Here is a 24,521-nt window from a genome sequence, read left to right on the forward strand (position 1 = left end):
AAGAAACTAATCGTCTTGGCAACAAAACAAAGAGAATGAAAGCACACAAACATAACCTCACATCCAAATATGAATATAAAGGGAAACAATAATCACTATTCCTTAATATCTCTCAATATCAATGGCCTCAACTCCCCAATAAAAAGACATAGATTAACAAACTGGATACGCAACGAGGACCCTGCATTCTGCTGCCTACAGGAAACACACCTCAGAGACAAAGACAGACACTACCTCAGAGTGAAAGGCTGGAAAACAACTTTCCAAGCAAATGGTCAGAAGAAGCAAGCTGGAGTAGCCATTCTAATATCAAATAAAATCAATTTTCAACTAAAAGTCATCAAAAAAGATAAGGAAGGACACTTCATATTCATCAAAGGAAAAATCCACCAAGATGAACTCTCAATCCTAAATATCTATGCCCCAAATACAAGGGCACCTACATACGTAAAAGAAACCTTACTAAAGCTCAAAACACACATTGCACCTCACACAATAATAGTGGGAGATTTCAACACCCCACTCTCATCAATGGACAGATCATGGAAACAGAAATTAAACAGTGATGTCGACAGACTAAGAGAAGTCATGAGCCAAATGGACTTAACGGATATTTATAGAACATTCTATCCTAAAGCAAAAGGATATACCTTCTTCTCAGCTCCTCATGGTACTTTCTCCAAAATTGACCATATAATTGGTCAAAAAACGGGCCTCAACAGGTACAGAAAGATAGAAATAATCCCATGCGTGCTATCGGACCACCACGGCCTAAAACTGGTCTTCAATAACAATAAGGGAAGAATGCCCACATATACGTGGAAATTGAACAATGCTCTACTCAATGATAACCTGGTCAAAGAAGAAATAAAGAAAGAAATTAAAAACTTTTTAGAATTTAATGAAAATGAAGATACAACATACTCAAACTTATGGGACACAATGAAAGCTGTGCTAAGAGGAAAACTCATAGCGCTGAGTGCCTGCAGAAAGAAACAGGAAAGAGCATATGTCAGCAGCTTGACAGCACACCTAAAAGCTCTAGAACAAAAAGAAGCAAATACACCCAGGAGGAGTAGAAGGGAGGAAATAATCAAACTCAGAGCTGAAATCAACCAAGTAGAAACAAAAAGGACCATAGAAAGAATCAACAGAACCAAAAGTTGGTTCTTTGAGAAAATCAACAAGATAGATAAACCCTTAGCCAGACTAACGAGAGGACACAGAGAGTGCGTCCAAATTAACAAAATCAGAAATGAAAAGGGAGACATAACTACAGATTCAGAGGAAATTCAAAAAATCATCAGATCTTACTATAAAAACCTATATTCAACAAAATTTGAAAATCTTCAGGAAATGGACAATTTCCTAGACAGATATCAGGTATCGAAGTTAAATCAGGAACAGATAAACCAGTTAAACAACCCCATAACTCCTAAGGAAATAGAAGCAGTCATTAAAGGTCTTCCAACCAAAAAGAGCCCAGGTCCAGACGGGTTTAGTGCAGAATTCTATCAAACCTTCATAGAAGACCTCATACCAATATTATCCAAACTATTCCACAAAATTGAAACAGATGGAGCCCTACCGAATTCCTTCTACGAAGCCACAATTACTCTTATACCTAAACCACACAAAGACACAACAAAGAAAGAGAACTTCAGACCAATTTCCCTTATGAATATCGACGCAAAAATACTCAATAAAATCCTGGCAAACCGAATCCAAGAGCACATCAAAACAATCATCCACCATGATCAAGTTGGCTTCATCCCAGGCATGCAGGGATGGTTTAATATACGGAAAACCATCAACGTGATCCATTATATAAACAAACTGAAAGAACAGAACCACATGATCATTTCATTAGATGCTGAGAAAGCATTTGACAAAATTCAACACCCCTTCATGATAAAAGTCCTGGAAAGAATAGGAATTCAAGGCCCATACCTAAACATAGTAAAAGCCATATACAGCAAACCAGTTGCTAACATTAAACTAAATGGAGAGAAACTTGAAGCAATCCCACTAAAATCAGGGACTAGACAAGGCTGCCCACTCTCTCCCTACTTATTCAATATAGTTCTTGAAGTTCTAGCCAGAGCAATCAGACAACAAAAGGAGATCAAAGGGATACAGATCGGTAAAGTCTGTTCTCTATGTTTCCACTAATGGCCACTCTCTCTTATCCTGTCTTCCTCCATCACTCTGTGGTTTTGCTGTTTTCTTTTCACACAGTGAGAGTAGCTATGTGTGACATCTCAAACCAGGAAAAGTGTTGACAGGAATCCTGATACTCATAAAAAATATTTGTCTACATATAACAAAATATTATTACTTTGAATTAGAGAAATGTATTAAAAGAAAGATACAAAATATCAAACTGTGAACAGCACCCCTTTAAGATACAGATTATATCCTGCATCTGGAAGTACTCCAAGTTCCATGACACTTTTCCAATTAGGAAAATTTGAATTAGCTCTCTATACTGAGGTTCAGAGCAATAATAAGTTTCCCCACAGCTGTATTATGTATTTGTTTTAGAATTCCCAACTGGAAAAAAAAGTCTCCTGAGTTCATTTCTATCTTTCATGTCAACCTTTGTTTCCCACAGTCCTTACCCCCTAGTGAGCGGTTGCTTTTTCTCTGTTATTGCCTGCAGGATGTGTATGTGCATTATTGATAAGGTGTGTATAGCTCCACGGCTTGCCTCACATTCTGTTTTATTTTTGTGAAGAGCAGTTCCAGTCTCGAGTGTGGATAGGAAGATTGTTTGAAAGGCACATGGAGGTAACATCAGAGTTGATCCATATTTCTTTAAAGTCAGGGAGAAAACACATAGAGACAGAGGTCCTGAGAATCAAAGTTATAGTTGATGGTGATCTGAAGTCTAGGCACACTGCCTCAGGCATCTCCCTGAAGAACCTGTAGTTCTTTCCAGTTGAAAAGCACCCTTCATTTTTGTTGGGTTGTGCCCAATTTATCCTCACTCTAGCAGATGTTTGCTTGTGTGTAGCATCTTTATGGAATCATATTCCTGTAATTGGCAATAGATTTTTTAAGTAAATTCCTAAATTCATAAGAAAAAGTTTTTGTCCAGATTCCTTTTCATATAAGGCTACCCCTGTCAAATCTCTATACATGTCTTTAGACTCATTCCCTTCAATATCAATAAGTTTTCCATGATCTCATATACAGTAATTTCAGTGTACAAATTTGGCTATTTTGTATCCCTAATAATTTTATTTTCATTGTTTCACTTAAAACTTAATAGGAATGTAACGCTTTGTGTAGATTCTTAGGCCCTTGAGATCCTGTCTCACAGTTTCTTCTGAGCTGTACTTATCTCTTACCCTTTCACACTGTCTTTAAAGTAATTCTAACTGATTCACCATGATCTCCCTTGAGCTGGGACGTTATGAGTATGCGTGCTGCTTCCTCTAACTTGTTTGCCCTTCTATTGTACCTGATTAATCCTGAATAAAGATTTCAAGCCTTTTTATGATTCTCTATCATTGCAGTAGTAATATCACATTGTATATTTTTATGCTCTGTCCTCATTCCTTTGACGACACACTGCAATACTTACATTGTTTTATTCTGTATTAAAATGTTTACTATATGCTCAGCAATGATACAAATACAATTATTTAAATAATGAGAATAAATATATTTCTGACCTCCTAGCCTAAACTACTGCTTCAAAAAAGCTCATTGTACTGTATGGCTACATTTTTAAGTCTCCTAAAACGATCTCACTACTGTGTTCACTGAATTAGCAGTGAAAGGAGGTTATAACAGCTAACTGTATATTTATAACCATATAAAATTGCCTCACTTTAGTAAGGGGCATATATAAAGCAAAGCAGATCCAATGAACATTTGGGAAATGGATCCTGAAATTGGCTGTGCTGGTTAATTTCTAGTGTAACCTTGATTGAATTTAGTAATGTCTAGGACATTAATTAGTCACACCTCTGAATGTTTTGTGAACATTATTGAAGAGAAGATTAAACATGAGAGGAAGATTCTCCTTGCTAGTCTGTGGGATGAGGTCATGCAATGAAGAAAAAGAAAATGAAAACAAAACGGAGAAAAAAATCCAGTGTTTTCCATCTTCTTCATCATCCAATGAGATGTGAACAAGCATGTTTTCACTCTTCCTTCCATCTGAAAGCTTCTCCCATGCCATCTGTGTGATGATGGTGCACTGGCTGGTTTTGTGTGTCAACTTATCAGAGAAAGGAGCCTCAGTTGTGGAAATGCCTTCATGAGACCCAGCTGTAAGGCATTTTCTCAACTAGTGGACAAGGTGGGAGGACCCAGCCCGTTGTGGGTGGTGCTGTCCCTGGGCTGGTGGTCTTCTGTTCTATAAGAAAGCAAGCTGAGCAAGCCAGGGGAAGCAAGCCAGTGAGTAACATCCCTCCATGGCCGCTGCATCAGTTCCTGCTTCCTGACCTGCTTGAGCTCCAGTCCTGACTTCCTTTGGTGATGAACATCAATGTGGAAGTGTGAGCTGAATAAACCCTTTCCTTCCCAACTTGCTGCTTGGACATGATGTTTGTACAAGAATCGGAACCCTGACTAAGACAAATGGTCTGTCTGTCTTCCGATCATGTGCCAAAAATAGAGCCTCTCTTCAATAGCTTGTTTCTTGCCACTTAGAGTGAGCAGTAAAATAAGAAATACAATGGCTAAGTATTTCACTTACATTGTATCTAATCTTGCCAAAGCCTGTAGTTCCTTTTCACAAAATGTAACTATTTCCAACGTTCAATACTCTGTACAACTAAGTTTATTTTTCTTCATTGTTATTGATGAATTCAAATTAATAAAGTTCCTATTTGGATAACACAGCGAGTATAGTATATGCTAACATATACTTATGTGACAGCATGATTTGTCTTACTCCACTTTGTTCAAAGGATAAGTGAATGCCCTGAAACAGATGAACACTTCTTATCCTTGAGCTATGTAATAAATGAAGGGTATCATAGCTTTCAAGGGATGCTGAAGCATCCACGTGGGACTGACAAATGATTTTCCAGTGAAATAGCATTGAGACACATTGCAGTTTGTAAAAACATTGCATATTAGACCTTGTTAAGGTTTAGTGTGTTTCCTAGAGTAAATACAGCAGTTACCATCATAGCTGTCAAATCACTACTGATGGAATGCACCATTAACACTCCTTTATTTTTAAAAGCACACGTGTTTTAAAACAGTCTTCTCTTCATACTCATTTTTCTAATTCTCCAAACATAGGCCGGTTTTATAGTGCATTATAAAGGCATTTTAAATACCCACATGCACTCAACTTACTTTCCTATAATTGGTTTTATTCTGAGCTGTGTCTCTATGCTCTGCATACCAACTCTTAGATCAGTCTTATTCTAGCGCCTTGGCTTTGTTGTGCCTTTGGTGGCTTGACAGGAGCTTGATTTCCTTATATAAATTTCATTTGCTAGGGAATTTTCATCACCAACTATATTCAATGGTGGTTTATGGATAGATTAAAGAAGAGTAGCTACTCAATTGTCTGAGACTTGTATGCAAATGAAAGTAAATGTCACATAATAAGATCTATGGGTGAAGTATCAAAGTTCACCACAGAGTACAGGCAGGACAAAGGAAACACTGTCCTTGCAGACATCTGAGGAATGACCTAAGAGCTCACATGAGATTGAGCACAACTTTGACCACTAATTTATATGAAAAAAAAATGTCTCTTGTTGAAATATCCAATCTCCATCTTTAGAAAATGAATACAATCTGTTTTCAACAAGATTGTCAAATATGAAAATTTGCTTCAAGATTTGCTTTTAAAAGTAAATATGCCAAGAATTGGGTGGAGCACAAGGTTGTTGAATGATACAGAAATCAGATATTTCCTGTCATTTATTCCCGGTAAATTTATGTGAGCTTGGTGGATTATTTACTGAGGTATCTTAGAAGGTTTTTTCTTATATTATATATTAAATAGTCAGTCTGTGGTTTACTGAGCTGTCCAATCACTCATTAAGTTTATGAAATAGTTAATGGAGAACTCCACTATATTGCAGCATGTTTTATGATTAAGCATGTGTTAATGCCTGCACTAGTAGCTCAGTCTATCAAAAGGAAACTCCCTCCCACATTAATGTGTTTGTACAGCAGCCGCAATTTGTTTAGGGCCTTTCCATGTAAGGAAGACATCATTACAGGCTCCATCAACACCATCACACTTGATAGTACTTTCAGCATAAGTATATTTCAACATATTGAATCTGATAAATAATAACTCTGCAAGTAGAATGATTGATATATATTATATAACACACACACGCACACACACACACACACACACACACACACATATATATATATATAATATACTAGGGATGTAGGAGTAAGACAAGTATTTTAAAGTTTTCTTTAAATAAAAAATAAACGTATGCTAATTTTCTTCTCTGTTGCATGTGTGTCTGTCTGTACATGACATAGAAAGAGCAAAAGTAGAAAGTGTACGAAAAGTGAATAAGACAGCTCTGAAGCATTTCAGAGATCACTGGGATTTGAAGAAAGAGAATGAACTTGCATGATTATCAAAGAACAAGTTAATAGAAGTAGAGCTATAGTTTTCTTTATGACTCATGAATATGCATGTGAAGATCTTACCAATGTAGACTAATTCAAAAGGGATCTGTTCTGTCTTTTGTTGTATTTCCAGTGAAGATAAAACACAATCAAAAAAGACAAACAAGGATTGTTGAAAATGATTTTTTTAAAAAAAATTCAAAGCCTTCAACCTGAAGAGTAGAGAAGAAATCATGGAGCATGGTAATAGCAAGGAAAAGGAAAAGTAATTAAAGTCAAACAAAACCAAAGTGTAGGGGCATTACAAAGATAGCTACATGGATAAAGACACTTAGTGCTAAAGCTGGTGACTTGATCTATATTTCTGTCTTCTACCCACATGATATAAAATAGAAATCACCTCCTTCACGCTATCCTCTGATCTCCACATGTGATCCTGTGTTACAAATGAATGTGCCCAAATACATACACGTAAAGATAAGTCAGAAAACAATAAAATTTAAGTCATTTTATGTTTTCTTGTTTTATAAGCCTTGAGTTACAGAATAGCATTCAGGAGAGAAGTAACTAACTGATATGAGCTCCACTGAGGAAAAAGGTTTGTTCACTTGGGGACAGCTAGGACAGTGGATTTATCTGAATTTGAGAAAAGAAGGAAGGACATGGAACATAATGATTCAATCAAATATAGCCAGTGCTTGGTTCCAGTGGCTCCTAAGGGCATCACAAGTATTTCTCTTCCACATAGAAAACATGAACTTGAGGTCAGTACATGACAAACTTCTACTTTTTGTTTGTACCTGATTCCAAAATCTTGACTTCTTTATCCTTACATTTAAGGGAATTCCTTTCAGTTTTTCTTTGCTCTTATTTGTTTCTTAGCCACTTTTTTCAGTATTTGGTTTTATTCATAATGGGCATCCAATTGGAAATATACAATACTTGGGGTACTGAGATCACAGTAGTGAAAGTTCAGTGAAAAAAAAAGAAAGAAAGTTCAGTGAGATTTCCCCAGATTAGCTGTTGTTTGACTGGACATATAGCAAGAGGTAAATAGAATCATCTGTGTTTTCTCTCCTTTAATATAGTTTTGGATCCACAAGTCATAAAGAAGACTATATAGCAAATAAAAGATGCAAAATGTTGCCTGGAGTCTGACAAACTGAGGAATGCTCACTTTTACAAAACGACTGTGTGATGCATGTGTTAGAAATGAATATTCGCTGTCTGGTTTTAGTTGCGTACCAGAACAATCACACATCTTGCATTTTCTTTTGGGGTCTTTATTATTTATCATTTTAAATCATGGATAATTAAATCTATTATATTTATAAATGTTCGACATTTACCGTAATGATATCTTAGATAGTTTGTTAAATGGAGAGCTCTTAGAATGAACCCATCAAAGTCCACAGCTAAAATTACTGTGCCTGAGGCAGGACATGGGCAGAAGAGGATTTGTTTTATCTGATAAAACATGGCAATTCTTTTTCTGGCATCAAAGTGACTTAGGATGCAGCAACCCTGGCAAGAAAGCAACTACAGAGCTTTATCAGTTAGGTTTAGATCAAGCAAGATTTTGGAGTTTGTTCTGACAGAGCTGTTCCTGTGTGTGAAATACATTATTATCCAGCTAAAAACAGCCATTAAGTCAGTTCCTCTTGGGACTAATCATAAGAACATCTAAAATTTGTTGACAGTGGTTGGAATGCATTCAATTCTTCAGGGACAGTTGCCAAGTTTTCTTTACATCCAATTACTTGTAATTTTCCTTCCTCCCTCCCCCAAAAAATAGTAGGGAGGAATCTCCTCCTAAAAAATCATACAGGAAAAGAAGAACAAGGTCCTGTAGAGTGAATTTGGAATTGGCTGCATGGTGAGTAAATATTTGGTGCTACTTGCTAAATGAAATGTTTGCTGTCACCTGCCTTAAAGCAGGACTGATTCAAAATAAAAATGCACATGTGGGTCCAGAATTTTCAAATATACTAAATGTTAGGTATAATGGTAGTTAATATAAAATATAATTTTCATTAACACTCCTCTTTTGCTCTGGAAAATCATGGGCAAAGAAGATAAAGAGATTCATTTAATTTTTCTTTTTCAAAGTCTCAAAGGCTTACTGAATTGGTTACAAATTTTAGAAACTAACCTGAGCTGAGTGGTGACACCTCCCTGAAGTTACTAAACTGGTGTCTCATAAATATTTTAATAATAAGTCATATGCCTATGCTTATTCCTATAAGGTATATGCAGTTAGCTAGCTGGAGAGGTATTTAAAAGTCATTTACTTTTATGAAAAAAAATTTTATGTGAATTATTTGCTGCCTTTTTTTCCTTAGAAGAATGCCAGACTCAGACAAAAACTATTCATTTTGTTATTTTTTCACAAATCTGTTTTCCAGTAAGGAAACATCCTTTCATTTTTATCTATTTGTTTATCTCCAGAGGCTAAAATTGTATCTGAAGAGTCACTTGTGTGAATTTGTAAAATGATGATCTTCTGGAGTAGATCATGCTAAAATGGAAAGGAAGAAAGAAAGAAGGAAGAAAGAAAATCATAGATTTGCCTATCATTCAAGGAAGCACAGGTAGGTAACCTAAGTTATCATCCATCGTTAATGACATCCTTTGATTCTAATATGTGTTTGTATGATGTAGAAAATCTGTGTGAATATCGGAAAACTGCAAGATAATTTATGTCACATACCCAGCCTCTTTGAGGTTACTGATGAATGTCTAAACACACAGTCCACAGCTCTCTTAGTTCCACTACCTTGTCCTTCTCTTGAAAATATAAATTATTTTAACACTTATCTCAGATAACATGTCCTGTTCTACTTTTAAAATAATTCAACATGGCAGGTCCTTGTAAGCCCTGATAAACTAGAAGACAGATTTTCTATATCTAAATATTAGTTTGAGTTCAGCATGGTTACACTTATACAGGTTAAAAAAATCATGGAAATCGTTAGCATAGAATATTTCAGTGACAAAAGCATTGAGTATTACCTATACAAATAGCCTTTATTAATATGTTCTCAGATACTATCTATGAAAAACCAGCCATAGAAAGAGTATAGGCAATGATGGATCATCAGTGAGTTCAAATGTCTTTTGAGAATGAAAACTACATTTTAAAGAGGATCAAAATAAAGTTTGTATGGACTACATTGAGATGATGGTACTGAACTTGTACTGTAGTTTCCACACTAATATTCATATTGATATTTAACACACATATCAAAATCTTTTTTTCAAAATCCATTTTTTTGATTATTTTATTTAATTACATCTCAAATGTTATCACCCTTTATGGTTTCCCCTCTACAAACCTCTTACCCACTCCCAGTGTGTCCATAAGGGTGCACCGCCACCCATCTACCCACTCCCACCTCTCTGCCCTGGGATTCCACTACACTGGGGCATCAAGCTTTAACTGGACCAAGAACCTCTCCTCCCATGGATGCCAGATAAGGCCATCCTTTGCTATATATGCAGCTGGAGCCATGGGTCCCTCCATGTGTATCCTTTGATTGGTGGTTTTATCCTTGAGAGTACTGGGGGTTCTGGTTGATTGATATTGTTTTGCTTCCTATGGGGTTGCAAAGCCCTTCAGCTCCTTCAATTCTTCCCTTCCTACTCCTTGTTCAGTTCAATGGATGGCTGCAAGCATTCCCATTTATATTTCTTAGGCTCTGGCAGAGAAGCTGTCTCTAAGGAGACAGCTTTATCAGGTCCATGTCAGCAAGCACTTCTTGACAGCAGCAATAGTGTCTGGTTTAGGTGGCTGCATATTAGATAGACCCCCCAAGTAGGATAGTCTCTGGATGGACTTTCCTTCAGTCACTTTCTGTGTCACTCTTTGTCCCTGTACTTCCTTTAGACAGAAGCAATTCTGTGTTGAAATTTTTGAGATGGGTGCTTGGTTCCATTCCTTAACCAGGTTCTGTATCTAACCTCTGGATGTGATCTCTGCAGGCTCTCTCCCCCCTTTACTTGGTGTTTTAGCTAATCTCACCTCTATTAGATCCTGGGAGCCTCTAGCTTTCCTGGCATCTGGGACTTTCTGATGACTATCCTCAGTTCCCCATCCCCACTGCTACACACCTTTGTTCAGTTTGCTGACCCTCTGGACATCTCTTCTGTCACCTCCTAAACCTGAGCCTGTTTCCCCCTTTTCTCTTCCTCCCTCTTCTCTCTTTCCCAAGTTTCTTCTTCTCTTTTCCTCCCATGATTATTTCCTTTCCCCATCTGAGTAGGACAGAAGCATGCACACTTTGGTCTTCTTCTTCTTGTTGTGCTTCATTCATATGGTCTATGAGTTGTATCGTGTGTATTCTGTGCTTATTTTGCCTAATATCAGCTTATCAGTGAGTACATACCATGTGTATTCTTTTGTGACTAGGTTACCTCACTCAGAATGACATTTTCTAGTTCTATTCATCTTCCTGATATTTTCTTGAAGTCATTGTTTTTAATAGCTGAGTATTACCCTGTTGTGTAACTGTACCACATTTTATGTATCCATTCCTCTGCTGAGGGGAATCTGGGTTGTTTCCAGCTTCTGGCTATTATAAATAAGACTGCTATGAACATAGTGGCAGTTGCCATGTACAAGAATGCAAATTTATCCATTCTTATCTCCTTGTATAAAGCTCAAATCCAAGTCGATCATGGACCTATACATAAAACCAGATACACTGACTCCAATAGAAGAAAAAGTGGGAAAGAGCCTCAAACACATTGGCACAGAGGAAAATTTCCTGAACAGAACACCAATGGCCAAGATCAAAGATCAATTACAGACAAATGGCATCTCATAAAATTGAAAAGCAAAGGATATTGTCATCAGACAAAATGTAAGCTACAGACTAGGAAAAGATCTTTAGCAATCCTACATCCAATTGAGGTTAATATCAAATATACATAAGAACTCAAGAACTTAGACTCCAGAGAAGCAAGTAACTCCATTAAAAATGGGCTACAGAGCTAAACAAAAATCCTAGAATCATCTAAAGAAGTGTTCAACATCCTTATTCATCAGGAAAATGCAAATCAAAACAATCCTGAGATTCCACCTCACACCAGTCAGAATGGCTAAGATAAACAACTCAGGAGACAGCAGATGCTGGAGAGGATGTGGAGAAAGAGGAACACTCCTCAATTGCTGGTGCGATTGCAAGCTAGTACATCCACTCTGGAAATCAGTCTATTGGTTCTTCAGAAAATTAGACATAGTACTTCCTGAGTACCCAGCCATACCACTCCTGGGCATATACCCAAAAGATGCTCCAAAATATAGCAAGGACACATGCTCCACTGCATTCATAGCATGTCATTCTCTTAGCTAGAGTCTCCTAACAAAAAATTTTTAAAAAATCTCTGCATTCTTAAAATAAAAGTATGATAAATCTACAGCAGTGGGGAATGGTTCAAGACTCCATGGTTTTAAATGATTTTGTCCCATAAATCTCTAGGAGATAAATTAAATTGTTTTATTCTTTTGATAAATTTAAATCAGAAAAATGTTTTGCCAAAGCTGAATTTATTTTCATAAGTATCTTTCTCAAAGCCTAGGAGTGGCAGAGCCAAGAACTAACACACAACACTCAGATTGTGTGTTTTGCTCTTTAACTCTGTATTTTCATTATTTAGGCAATAACTAAACATAAAAGATCTATTTCATTTTTGACTATGAGTATATGTGTAGTTCTGTGTTGCATATGTGTACATGTGAGTACAATTATATACAGAAATCTGGAGGTTGTCACATCCCCTAGAGATTATGAGCTTCCTTTATAAGTGCTGGAAACTGAACTTGGTGGCTTTGCAAAACCAAGGAAGTAGTTGTAATCACTGTGTCTTCTCTCCAGCTCTAATTAGCTAAGCTTTATTTTGGAGCAAAGTACGTTAGAAGGGTTCTCTATAAATCTAAACTGTGCTCTTATGAAGTAAATCTTAATAGAACTCTTTTTTCATGGGTGAACAAAATGAATAAATTCTGAAATTGCAAAAGTAATAGTTGGCCTAGTATCAAAAGCACTGTCATTCCAAAGTCATGAAGGTCTTCTGTTTCTAAGCTATTAAGTCAAGTCTTTTCATTAATTAATTGAGTCAATTAGTTCTTCATTTCTCATTTGAGGAGCTGACATCTCTGTCAAAACATGGTGTAGGAGTAAGGCATTCACGTGCATAACTGTTGCACACTTAGATTTAGATGTCACATGACATACTGGATAGCCAGTGAGACCAAAAGATAGACATTAATGTTATATCTAAATTTGTCATTCAATACCAACCTCCGGTAAACTGATGCTTTGACATCTGTCTTAGTTTTTCTTTCTGTTGCTCTAATTAAAAATTAAATAAATAAATAAATAAATAAATAAATAAATAAATAAATAAATAAATCAACTAGAAAAAGGTACTGAAGAAACAAAGGGTTAATTTCAGCTTACAGTTCCAGAGAGGATAAGGTCTGTTATGATGAGGAAGGTCTATGACAGAGGCAGGAAATGCATGGTGGTAGGAGCTTGCAGCTCACTGGTAACATTGTATCCACACCAAGGAAACTGACCATGAATCAGATGTAGGTTTGCCTATAAAACCCACTCCTAGAATCCACTTCTTTCAGTTAGACTATACCTTCCTAACCTGCACTGCCAACCAGCAGACAGCTCAAACGTGAGCTTGCAGCAGACAATTCACTTTCACATAACAATCAAATCTGCCTGCTTAACACTACATACACTACTTCAGATCACAATCCTTGAAACATCTCTAATTTCTGTGGATTTTTATGTTTCTTTTTAGAAAGTATTTGTTTTGTTTTTATTATATATATTGTGTGAGTTTGTGGGGGAACGAAGGGGATTTCAGAGACCAGAAATGGAAGTCAGACCTTCTGGATCTGGAGTTACAGGAAGTTTTGAGCTACTTCCTGTAACTTCCGTTTAAAACTGGGAACTGAATGTGGGTGCTCCATTGAGATCAACATGCACTTCTGTGGAGTCCATTACAAGCAGATCAAGTACTGCTGATCATGAAGCCTGACCTGGAATGGTTTATATACCAGTGTACTGCATGGGAGAAAACTGATTTTTTTTCTCTCCCAGAAAGAATAAGTGACAACTCAGTTGTTGACCTTAATCCAAGTGACCATGTTTTCATTAATTCACTCATTAAAACATTTAAAACTTTTCAAAATAAAATGCAATATAATAAAACAAAAACTATCACATTTAAGTTGGGCAAGACAAATCAACAGACGAAAAAGAGCTCAAGAGAAGGCACAAGGATTAGAAACCCACTCATTCACACCTTTAGGAATCCCATAAAAAAACATCAAAATGGAACTATGTTATAAACAGAAAGGACTTGATATACAACCATTCGAGCCTTGAGCATGGTGCCTCATTGTCTATGATTTCATACTGGCTTTATTTATATTGATTTAGAGGATCTCGTTTTCTTGTCTTCATTCCCTGTTATACACTTTCTGCTTCATTCTTGGCAGAGATTCCTATGTTGTAAGTGAAAGAAATTAATCTATGTACCCTCTTTAGGGCTAAGTGGTCCAAGGACTTTCTATATAATGTCTATCTATGTTTAAGATCAACAAAACAAGTGATAGCTCGTGTTGCTCCAGATGTAGAGGAAGAGGAAGACTCATATGTTGCTGCTGAGAGTACAAAATCATTCAGACATTATGGAAGTCAGTGTGGTGGTTCTTCAGAAGATAGAAATCAAGCCACGTGAAGAGTCAGTCAATCCACTATTGGGCATATACCCAAAGGATGCTTCATTTTATGACAGAGACACTTGCTTCAACATGATCACTGGTGTTCTATTCATAATAGCCAGAAATTGGAATCAATGTAGATTTCCCTCAAGAAGAGAATGGGTAAAGAAAATGTAGCTCATACGCATTTTGACATATTACTAAACTCTTGACAACTAAGTTCTCAGACAGACTGAGGAAACTAGAGAACATTTTTGATTGTAGTATCCCAGTTGCATAAAGACAAAGGTGATATGTATCTGCTTATGTGTGGATATTATGTGTCAAGGAATACCAAGATACAATCCATAGAACTACCAAAGGCAAGTATAGAGTAAAGGACTAGAGGAAACAGATAGATCTCTTTATGAAAGTAAAATAGAATAGATGCATATATATGGAAGGGGGATTTAAATACATGAATCAAGTGGGGAGGAAAAGAAAAGAGGGGGTTGTGATAAGAAGTGTGGAAAGAGACAAGTAAATTTAAGGAATATTTGAGGGATAGTATGGAAACTTAATACAATAGAAACTTGTTAAGATATTTGCATATAAGAAGGTGGTCTAAATGAATTTTCCAAATAATGGGGGAAACAGAGTCTTTAGTGTCATTCTGTTGTCACTGAATGGAGCTTCTGGTGCTAGGATTGGGTCACAGTTAATTGGCCCAAGGAGTCCTATAGGGAACCCCGAACAACCCAGACTGTCAACAAGGCTATAGGTTAGTTTCCATGTACTGACTTCAAGGCCCATTTGCTGATGACAACATATAGATAATCAATTGAACATGGAAATGCCAAGCAGGTGATTATATAGAACCTTCACAACTTCACCTCTACTGTCCCATGTCTTTGGTATAGGAAGGTAATTTGAATGCTATCAAAAGAGAACTAGAAACAGCAAGATACCCACAAACCCTTTATCAGTAATGATGTACTTCCTATAAGATATGTTGTGGCAATGTCAGCATGAGGTATATAGGAGAGGACAACCAATAACTATTTTGACTTTAGGCCCTCTCTGTGAGATGGAAGCCATACCTGACACTGTTTAGGTGACCAAGAATCTGAAACTAGATGTGTGGGGAAACCTGTGGTAAAGTCACATAATATTGGGCTAAAATAAAAAGAATATGTAGTGATAAAATGACCCCTAATGATACTCTGCTATACTAACAATTTTGTTAGTTATCACCAGAGAAACTCCTGCGGCAAATGGGAACAAATGTACATATAGAGCGGTATGTAGTCTAAATCATTGGGCTGTATATATAGTTACAATTTTTCTACCATCGTGTACATTCTCTTGTTCTGTGTTACCTCCTCTAACTTGTCAACTATTATGTTGATGCTTGTCCAAATAATATATATAATAAATAAAAGTTGATGAATACTTTTATTTTATATTGTATCTTAATATCAACTCCACTATATATGATTTTATTTCATTCTTGAAAATTTCATGTATATAAAATGGTCCTTGATCATATAGACTCCAAACACCCTTCCACCTTCCCTCAACTCCCCTTGGTTCCTTCAATATATGCTAACTTCAACCTCCAGTTTATCCCCTTTTTGTTGTTTGTTGATCCAATGAGTTCAATTAGTATTGCCCTTATGAATATGTTATAGGGTAGTCCACTGACTTAACACAAAGCAAGGTGAATGTCCTTTCCTCAGCAGCCATTGCCAAGCATTAGTCCCTTTGCTGAGGACACGGGACCCCCTGTGACCTGTCTACTGGAATATTTAATTGGCATGAACTGATGTGGGTATTGTGGAGGTAACCGAAATTTCTGCTAGTCCCTTTGTTCAACAGCCATGTCATTTCCAGAGGACAATATTTCATAGCACTCCTTTCTCATCCTCTGATTCCTACATTTTACCTGCTCACTGTTCTTTGGTATTCCTGTGTCTTGAGTTAACTACTATTAATGTCCCAGCTAAGGCAAGGGACGCAAATTGCTAATTCTCAGAACTTTGAACATTCATGCTCTGGTTTGCTTTAGGCTTATTTTTCCCCCATGAACATGAGCCATCTTGAAAAAGTGATCTGTGTACAGCACCTTATTAACTTCACACAACTGAGGCAGTATTAATTTTATAAGAAACAAGTCATCAAAACATTTGCTACATGGTATGAGTTAATGTATGCAATTCTCTTAAACTGATTACCCTATATGCTATAAGCAGAACAAATGAATTAATAATCATGAGTTGTATTTAATATCTTCTTAGCTTCATGAGAAATACTGTGAAATGAATTCTGGGAACAAGCTCTCTTGGTATCTGTTTTATTGATTAACCATAATATTTTTATAATGAATGGATTTGATTTTATGAAATGAATGGCAGATATCTCACTAACTTTTATCCTCTAGACCATACCTTGACAAATCATTTTGACTGATACACACACAAATACACACACACAAAACCACACCACACTATCCCACTATTTGCTAATTTGTAGATTTGTGATAACCAGAAACATTGAATATTTTTATTGAATGCTTCATATCAGTTTCTTCAATGTTTAGTATTTGACTGGTTGCAATTAAAACTGTCACATGTTTTTTGATCTGCTGTGCTTTGAAAAATAATGCCATAAAATGGAGATCAAAATATTATCTTATTTTGCTTTCCTGCTAATAAATCAGAATTCAGCTTAAAGCACAATAAAACTTTAAGTTAATTCTATCTTCTAGCTAAAGGTTATTCCTTAATCCTGTAAATCAGAATGGAAGAATTTTATGAAGTTCAACATTTCTTCTTCACTTAAATCTGTAAAATAAAATTGTTGATGAATTATAGTAGAAAATGTAACTATATCATTTATGAACTAGAAATATATATATATATATTGTCCAACATTCATATTTAGAATTTCATCAACATGATTATTTTATTCACTGATAAATCTGCACTATTAGAATAGTGGCTGTTTTAATACAAACATCACACTTGGGAAAAAAGGTCCAGGTATTACTGTACTGAGTTAACAGAGGCAAAGTGAATTGTATTGGTCAAAGCACTTACGACCTGCTAAAAATAAAACTTTTAACATGTACATTAAAATATATTTATACAAAGAATTTATCTGAAGTTTATTAAGTTTGGCACATTTGTTACAGTGGAGATAGAACATAGAGACTTTTAATCATAAAAGTTCTATACTATTAAGCTTTATACTATATACAGTATTGTTTTCATATTTGAATTCACTGTTATATTAGTTGCTTTCCTGGAAGCCTGAATGATACTATGAAAGCTTCACTATAAGATCATGGGATTAAGTAAAACATCTGATGTAATTTGCTTTATGTACTTTTGTGATGATCTCAAGTTATATTTTTATGATTCATGCACATTTGTTGAATAGACAAATTCAATCATTCTTCATATACATTTTTACTATAGAAATCTAGTTAAGTAATTTAAGAAATATTTGACCCAAATAAGATTTGAAATGCTATTCTTTTGGAAAGAAAAGTATTTATTTTGCAATATTATGACAAATAAACGGGTTAAAATAAACCAACAAAGATAGATAATCTTATTGTACTTAATACAATAACAACTCAGATTTACAAACTGTAAAAGTAAACTCAGAAATATTTCTTGACTCTGGTGTGGCATGTTATTTTGTAGAGTTAAGGAATAAATTAAAAACTCTTCATGCTATTATATATATATCCCAGAAAATCATTAAGAACTGTTTACTTTGGTTACAAGATTCTTTATTTCGTAAACTATACATAAACAATAAAAAAGAAAATACATTATAGCTTAAATATTATATGTAAGTTCAAGATTAAAGTTTTTATTTCTTGTATATAAATTAAATGGCAAGAGTTCACCAAATTTGTGTTCTTATGAATAATATTCCAGGAAATCTGTAAATTCAATGTTGAAGTGAAAGATATCAATGTGTAAATTTCAACAGGTTTTCCCACTTCTGTTATGAGCACAAAACTATTGGTCTGATATACCCAAAGGTGGTGGTATGTCAAAATATCTACACAATTAACATGCTAACTGATGTATAGTGAACAAAGTAACTTTTGGTACAGTTAATCTTAAATGCTATTCTTCACAATAATTATAAACAAGTCCATATGGGATTATGTAACAATAGAAAAAAAGAAAGAAACATATTCCATTTTTCTTCATTTCAGCACTATTTTAATATCAATAATTTGTTAATTATGTGTGCTTACACATTGCCTAGTCTCTTATACTGATATACATGCTAACCCTTTCTATTTCTATTTTTGCAAGGCACCATACAACACGGTCTCTAATTTTAGTACCACTAAAAAAATGGCATGATTCCAAGATCAAATGCAAAATCTCATAGAAAATGAAAACTGAAACTGAGAGTCCATGGTTTCAAAATTGACCTTGGTGCAAATGAAATATATTTAATGGAACAGTTGTTGAAATGAGTCTGTTTCTTTCTAACTGAAATTCTATACGTAATTACTAGTCAGAGAGAGAAATCTAGAAATGAGGATGTCTAGGAATATTTTTAAAATTCTACCTGATAAGCAATGCCGTTAAAATTACAAAGTAGAAAGAAAGACTAAGGTTTTAACTTTCAGCACCCAAGGATTACCACACGTTGCATTGCATGTAATATCTAATAATACCCAGTATAATTTCATAATTAAAATGAAAACCATTCCATTTTACCATGAGCCATTTTTCTTAATATGCCAACCATTAGTTTGGGAAGATGTTAAGTTTGAATTGAAATCTACATTAGGAATTAATTGATGAAATTATTGTGGTTCATGTCATTAGCAAGCTACCATAAATTTAACTTATAAAATCTGTCATTAAAAGCAACACACAGGATCCCAAGCACACATTCATTGTTATTTTGTTTGTCTGTATTTTCTTATGAAATTTTGTTACAGTAATCTTTACAACTTTTATATTCAGGCTGCAACCCATATGTGTTTCCTTTTTTTCTAAGGCATATGAAAACTGAAACTAAATAATTCTAATTTAAACATAAAGTTCTATGATTTTAGCTTCAATATTTGAAATAATTATACAAAATATATGTCGGGTTTAGAATCACTTTGTTTAGGGATAAGAAGGAAATTCTCAATATGCTATTATTATTGTAAATATTAAAAATGTAGAATTAATTGACATTAGTTGTCACTGGTCAGATATATCCATCGTGGTCATCCCCATCATCATCATCATCCCCTTCATCTTCATCATCGTCTTCAATATCATCCTTATCATTCATGTCATCTTCTTCACCTTCATCATCAGTCCATTCACGAAAATCTCCACTTGCAAAGTCTCCAGAAATCTCAAAGTCTATAGCTAAAAAGCAAGTACCATATTTATACCAGTACACAATGACATGATTCTAAGTCACATAAAATAATAAAAATGGCAAAGTTTAACAAATTTATATTTACTATTTTTCTCAATGAAGATAAGAGAAAAATCTATCCTTGGGAAGCTTGTTTTATGCTAAAACTCACACGTTAAGATGTGTATGCTGAGAGCACAGTGGTCTGTAAAATTTCTAGTTTAGTAAATTTGATCTCATCCCAATATCATATCATAACATATCATATCAGATTATGAATCTTATATATTAATTAAAATTACTCCTATAAGCATGAGGTGAAACAATTGCCTTGTCAAAATATATACTTCCTAAATTTTAAAATCAAATATATATGCTACTTGATAATAAATGGTAACTTTAAAAGCATTATTCAGTTAGTTACGTTGAGACCGAATAGTGTTTGGGTTGATTTCACTATTATTTTGTTCCCTTTAATCAAGTATTTTTCCTAGGAATGTGCAGTTTAGACATATAATTACAGAAGAATAGCAAACAGTTGCAAAGGTTGTATGTTGACTTTGGAAGCAAGGGTACATGATCCAAAGAACATGATAAACTCTATAAAATAAAACAGACAAAGACATTGACTTTTCTAGAAAGCCTCTAGAAATAGCAATAGCATGCTAAACTAATGATGCAGTTTAGTGAGATGTGTTGAAATATGTAAGACAAAATTGAATGATGATAAATTTGTGTTTATTAAGCCAGCAGCTTAATGGATTCATTTTTGGCTGTTATTAGAGCAACAGAAAATTAATATTAATATTAACTTAGAATTAACTACTAATATTTAGAGATTACAATTCACACCTCTCATCATAACTATAATGAAGCCCTCAAATTATGCAGTATTTTTATTCTTAATTCTTATAAATCCTATTAATTTATTTAGGTGGTTGTGAATTGGTTGCTTTCACAGCATACTGAAATTACCATTTTATGTGAAGAATACAGATCTTAAATTCCATATTCTTATATATTATAGTTGCAGCACTATAAGGAAAGCCAGGAGTAAAGATTCACAAAATAATTTTAAATTAAATTGTTCATGTAATTTTCATTGGTAGGATACAAATTAAAATAATTTACCCATTGCTAATATCACAGGTAGATGAAGCCATTGATTATGTAGGATTTTTAGATATATATTATAAAGGTACGTGCTCTAGTTTTTAATACTGTGTCAGGTAGGTATTTAACCCTAGCCTCTGCTTTGACTCTATAGGCAATATCTCAGCATAAAAATCAAGCTCTGAAAATGTTATAGAATAAATAAATGCAAGAAAGGGAGTGAAAATTATGTAAGATTATGCTTTATTGTTTACAATTTATTTCTTCTTAAGTAATCTTTGTTACGTTAATTACATAAGAGAGACAAATTTACAAGAATTACACAGAGAGTCAAGTAAGTCATCACTAAGTACTTAATTTTCATGACGTTTATTAATATTGGTGAAAAGAATACCCATTAGATCTGCTTTATGGGAATGTTTCTAGTAATTACTTGTCTCTTGTCTCTTTTCTATGACCTAGTGCCTACCAAACATGAGGAAATTCAGTAAAGTTTACTTGGGGCTAAATTTTAAAGCATATGGTCCATTATATCAGGGAAACATGGTGACTGGAGTGACAAGAACAGCTGGAAAAATGCAAGTAGATTTTGAATTTATGGCAGGTGCATCTTACATGGCAATCCGGAAAGAAGGAATCCACATCAAACTGATACAGGCTGAAACCAACAATGTCCACTACACTCCACATTCCAAAGACCCCTTAAGCTCCCAAATAACTTCATGATTTGGGGAACAAATATTTCAACATAATATCCTGGTGGGGATGGTTTGCATTCAACCCATCATTGGAGTTTTTGGGGGGGGAGGTAATGTAATTAAGAAATTTTATTGTTTTATAGTTTTATAGGTAATTATTTATGGAGCAGAAACACAAACGTGATTTGAATCTTGGTTCCTAGAAAACATTTTTTGATGTAAATTGAAAACTTTTAGATACATATGATACTAATTTCTTATGTAGTGTTTTACAGTCACATAAAATATATGTTCACAAGTATTAGAACATCAACTATAACTTACAATAATAAATGTTTTTTATAGATAACATAAGGAACACTGTAGCATGTTAGTCTACTTTGTTGGAATTCTCAGAGTTGAAGTTGTATTTTGTTAGGGTACAGACTTATGTTTTATAGCATCTCATTAACGAAAATGTCTGCTTCTGACAGACATTTTGAGCTGAAGTAGGAATTGAAACTCAGTGTGTAATCATTAGTCTCTAAAATTTCAAATGTGTCTGTTTCACATATTTTTATTGCTACCATACAACTTAAAACTATGCAAAGACCAAGTATTATTTTTGCTCCCAACATTCATACATATTCCACATATTCTAAAATCAGAATAGGTCTTGCCTCTATTAAATGTTTAAATAAGTTCCTGGGCCTTTAACTTATATGTATGTTAGGAAATTTCTCTTACCACAATCTGCAACACCATTTATTCTAGATCCCACAACTTCATTTCCATATCTGTCAACACACCAGCACTGCCCTACACTTCCATGGCATTGTGTTGGCTTGTAGAAACCATCTTCATCACAGAGTGGGAGGTACTGTCCTGTGAATTGCACGGTTACACACACAAGTACAAAAGTAATTTATTAATAAGCTATGTTTATTAGTCAATCATTGTGTATTAATGTCCTAAAGAATTATAACATGACTGGATCTATGCTTATATTAAGTATTTCAGATCACTTAGCACAGCATATAAGACTCTCAACTGTCTCATTACAAACAAGCTCCTGTTTCATTTTCCAAAATTTTTATTCATATATTGCAGTTATCCATTTCAAGCTTTTTCTTTACAAGATAGTTTGTTACTTTGCTTATGTCAGCTGAACTTCTTCTCCATCTTATTTACACTGTCTTTTACTTTAGAATTGAAATAGGGCCCACAGTACAATGTCCTTCCTACGTGTGTGTGTGTGTGTGTGTGTGTGTGTGTGTGTGTGTGTGAATTTCTCTGTGTATTGCCATTATATATTGTTAACATGCTTCTGGAATATCTTCTCTGTTTGAAAAATATAAAACATTTAGATTTTTTGGCTTTCACTGTTATATAAACCACACCCCTTAAACTAAAGCTCTAGTTAATGGGTTTTTTTGGGTTTTGTTGTTGTTGTTGTTGTTGTTTTTTTGTTTTTGTTTTTTTTTTCTGGAGCTGAGGATCGAACCCAGGGCCTTGTGCTTCCTAGGCAAGCGCTCTACCACTGAGCTGAATCCCCAACCCAAGCTCTAGTTAATGAATGCTGGGAAAAGAGCTGCTCTTATTTGTAGAACCTAACATTTCCTTAAAAGTTTACTTGTTCCAATAAAAGTTCTTGACAAATACTCCACCATCAGGTGTTTTCTGTTTTTTTTCTGCTTATTCTTTTATATGTTTTATGATGAACAAATCATCATTGGATTTTTTTGGTTAAGGTGTATCTAATATATATAGAAAATATGAACATTGTTTTCTGTTTATAACTGTAGGCTAATTTTATATCTTAAAAGCTTTATATGATATATTTATGTCAAAATAATTTATTTGGAGGCATTGGTAGAATCTAGTGCAGTGAAAACTCCCTAGAATCTAGGAGTGTGACCCTACTGACGTTTGCTAGTAAGTAAGGGTATGTAGCACCAATCAGCAATCATCTCTATGTAGGCAAGTATCCCAGCAGTAGCACTAGCACAGCAACATCAATCTATCCTGCCTGCTGAATGTGGTGGGATAATGGTGGCAAAGAACTTGTGGGAGTGGCCAACCAATGCCAATGCCTGTTTCAACTTGAGAGTCAGATATGAGAGTTAGCCTACACATGGTCTAACCTGGATGGCCATAAATCAAATGCTGGGCAGCCCAGAGACCCAGGATAGAAACATGACTAGAGAAAAAAATGTCAAGGAAATGATCCCTAATGATATTCTGATAATGAATTGGTGCCTAGCCAAACTGTCATCAGAAGGTCTTCATCTAACAACAGATGGGAGACCCACAGGCAAACACTAGGCAGAGCCTAGGAACTGTGCAGAAAAGGGAAGAGAAAGGATTGTATGAGCCAGAGGGCTAGGGGATAGAGACCGATAAAATAACCCACAGAATCGACTAAGCTGGGCTCATAGGAGCTAACAGATACTGAAGTGACAATCATGGACCCTATGTGTCTGAGCAAGGTCCTCCGCATATACATTTTGGTTTTATAGCTTGGTGTTCTTGTAGGACTCCTCAGAGTGGGAATGGAGCACATCTCTGACTCTTTTGACTATGATTGGGAATCTTTCACCTATACTAGGTTGCTTTGTCCAGCCTTCATAAGAGGGTTTGTGTCTAGATTCTTTTGTAAGTTGTTATGCCATGTTAGGTTGACATCACTGGGAAACCTGCTCCTTTTTTTTTAATGGGAAAAAGAGGAAAAGTGGATCTGGGGACTAGAAGGAGTAGAAAATGTGTTTGGAATAAAATGTATGAAATGTTAATAAATATGGACTATTGATACATATAAAAATGTAAATAGCAATTATAATATAATAATTATAATGATAAATATAATATTAACACTGAAATATTGATATATGGCACATAGCATATGAAATATGAACTATAATGTATGATATCCATATCTATCTATCTATCATCTATCTATCTGCTATCTTACGTATCAACATTTACTTACTAAAAGCTACTGATAAAACTTGCTCATGAAAACCACAAAAATACTG

General features: G+C 34.8%; 2 protein-coding genes across 6 annotated transcripts in view; one reads left to right on the plus strand and one right to left on the minus strand.

Annotated features, from left to right (window-relative positions):
- Positions 1–24,521, plus strand: part of Erich1 (glutamate-rich 1) — a gene marked incomplete at its 5' end in the record, with an annotated part of 52,793,804 nt that overhangs the window by 1,570,096 nt on the left and 51,199,187 nt on the right.
- The window catches only part of Spock3 (SPARC/osteonectin, cwcv and kazal like domains proteoglycan 3), a 426,710-nt gene continuing 420,025 nt past the window's right edge, over positions 17,837–24,521 (minus strand). For all 6 annotated transcript variants that reach the window (XM_087588306.1, XM_087588307.1, XM_087588309.1 and 3 more), the window contains 2 exon segments: positions 22,234–22,371; positions 17,837–19,704 (listed from right to left, as the gene is read on the minus strand). In XM_087588306.1, the coding sequence (XP_087444432.1) occupies positions 19,538–19,704; positions 22,234–22,371 (305 nt within the window). In that variant the 3' untranslated portion in view covers positions 17,837–19,537.

This window comes from Rattus norvegicus, chromosome 16 (assembly GCF_021556685.1).
Source record: "Rattus norvegicus strain SHRSP/BbbUtx chromosome 16, alternate assembly SHRSP_T2T, whole genome shotgun sequence".
Classification (NCBI taxonomy): Eukaryota; Metazoa; Chordata; class Mammalia; order Rodentia; family Muridae; genus Rattus; species Rattus norvegicus.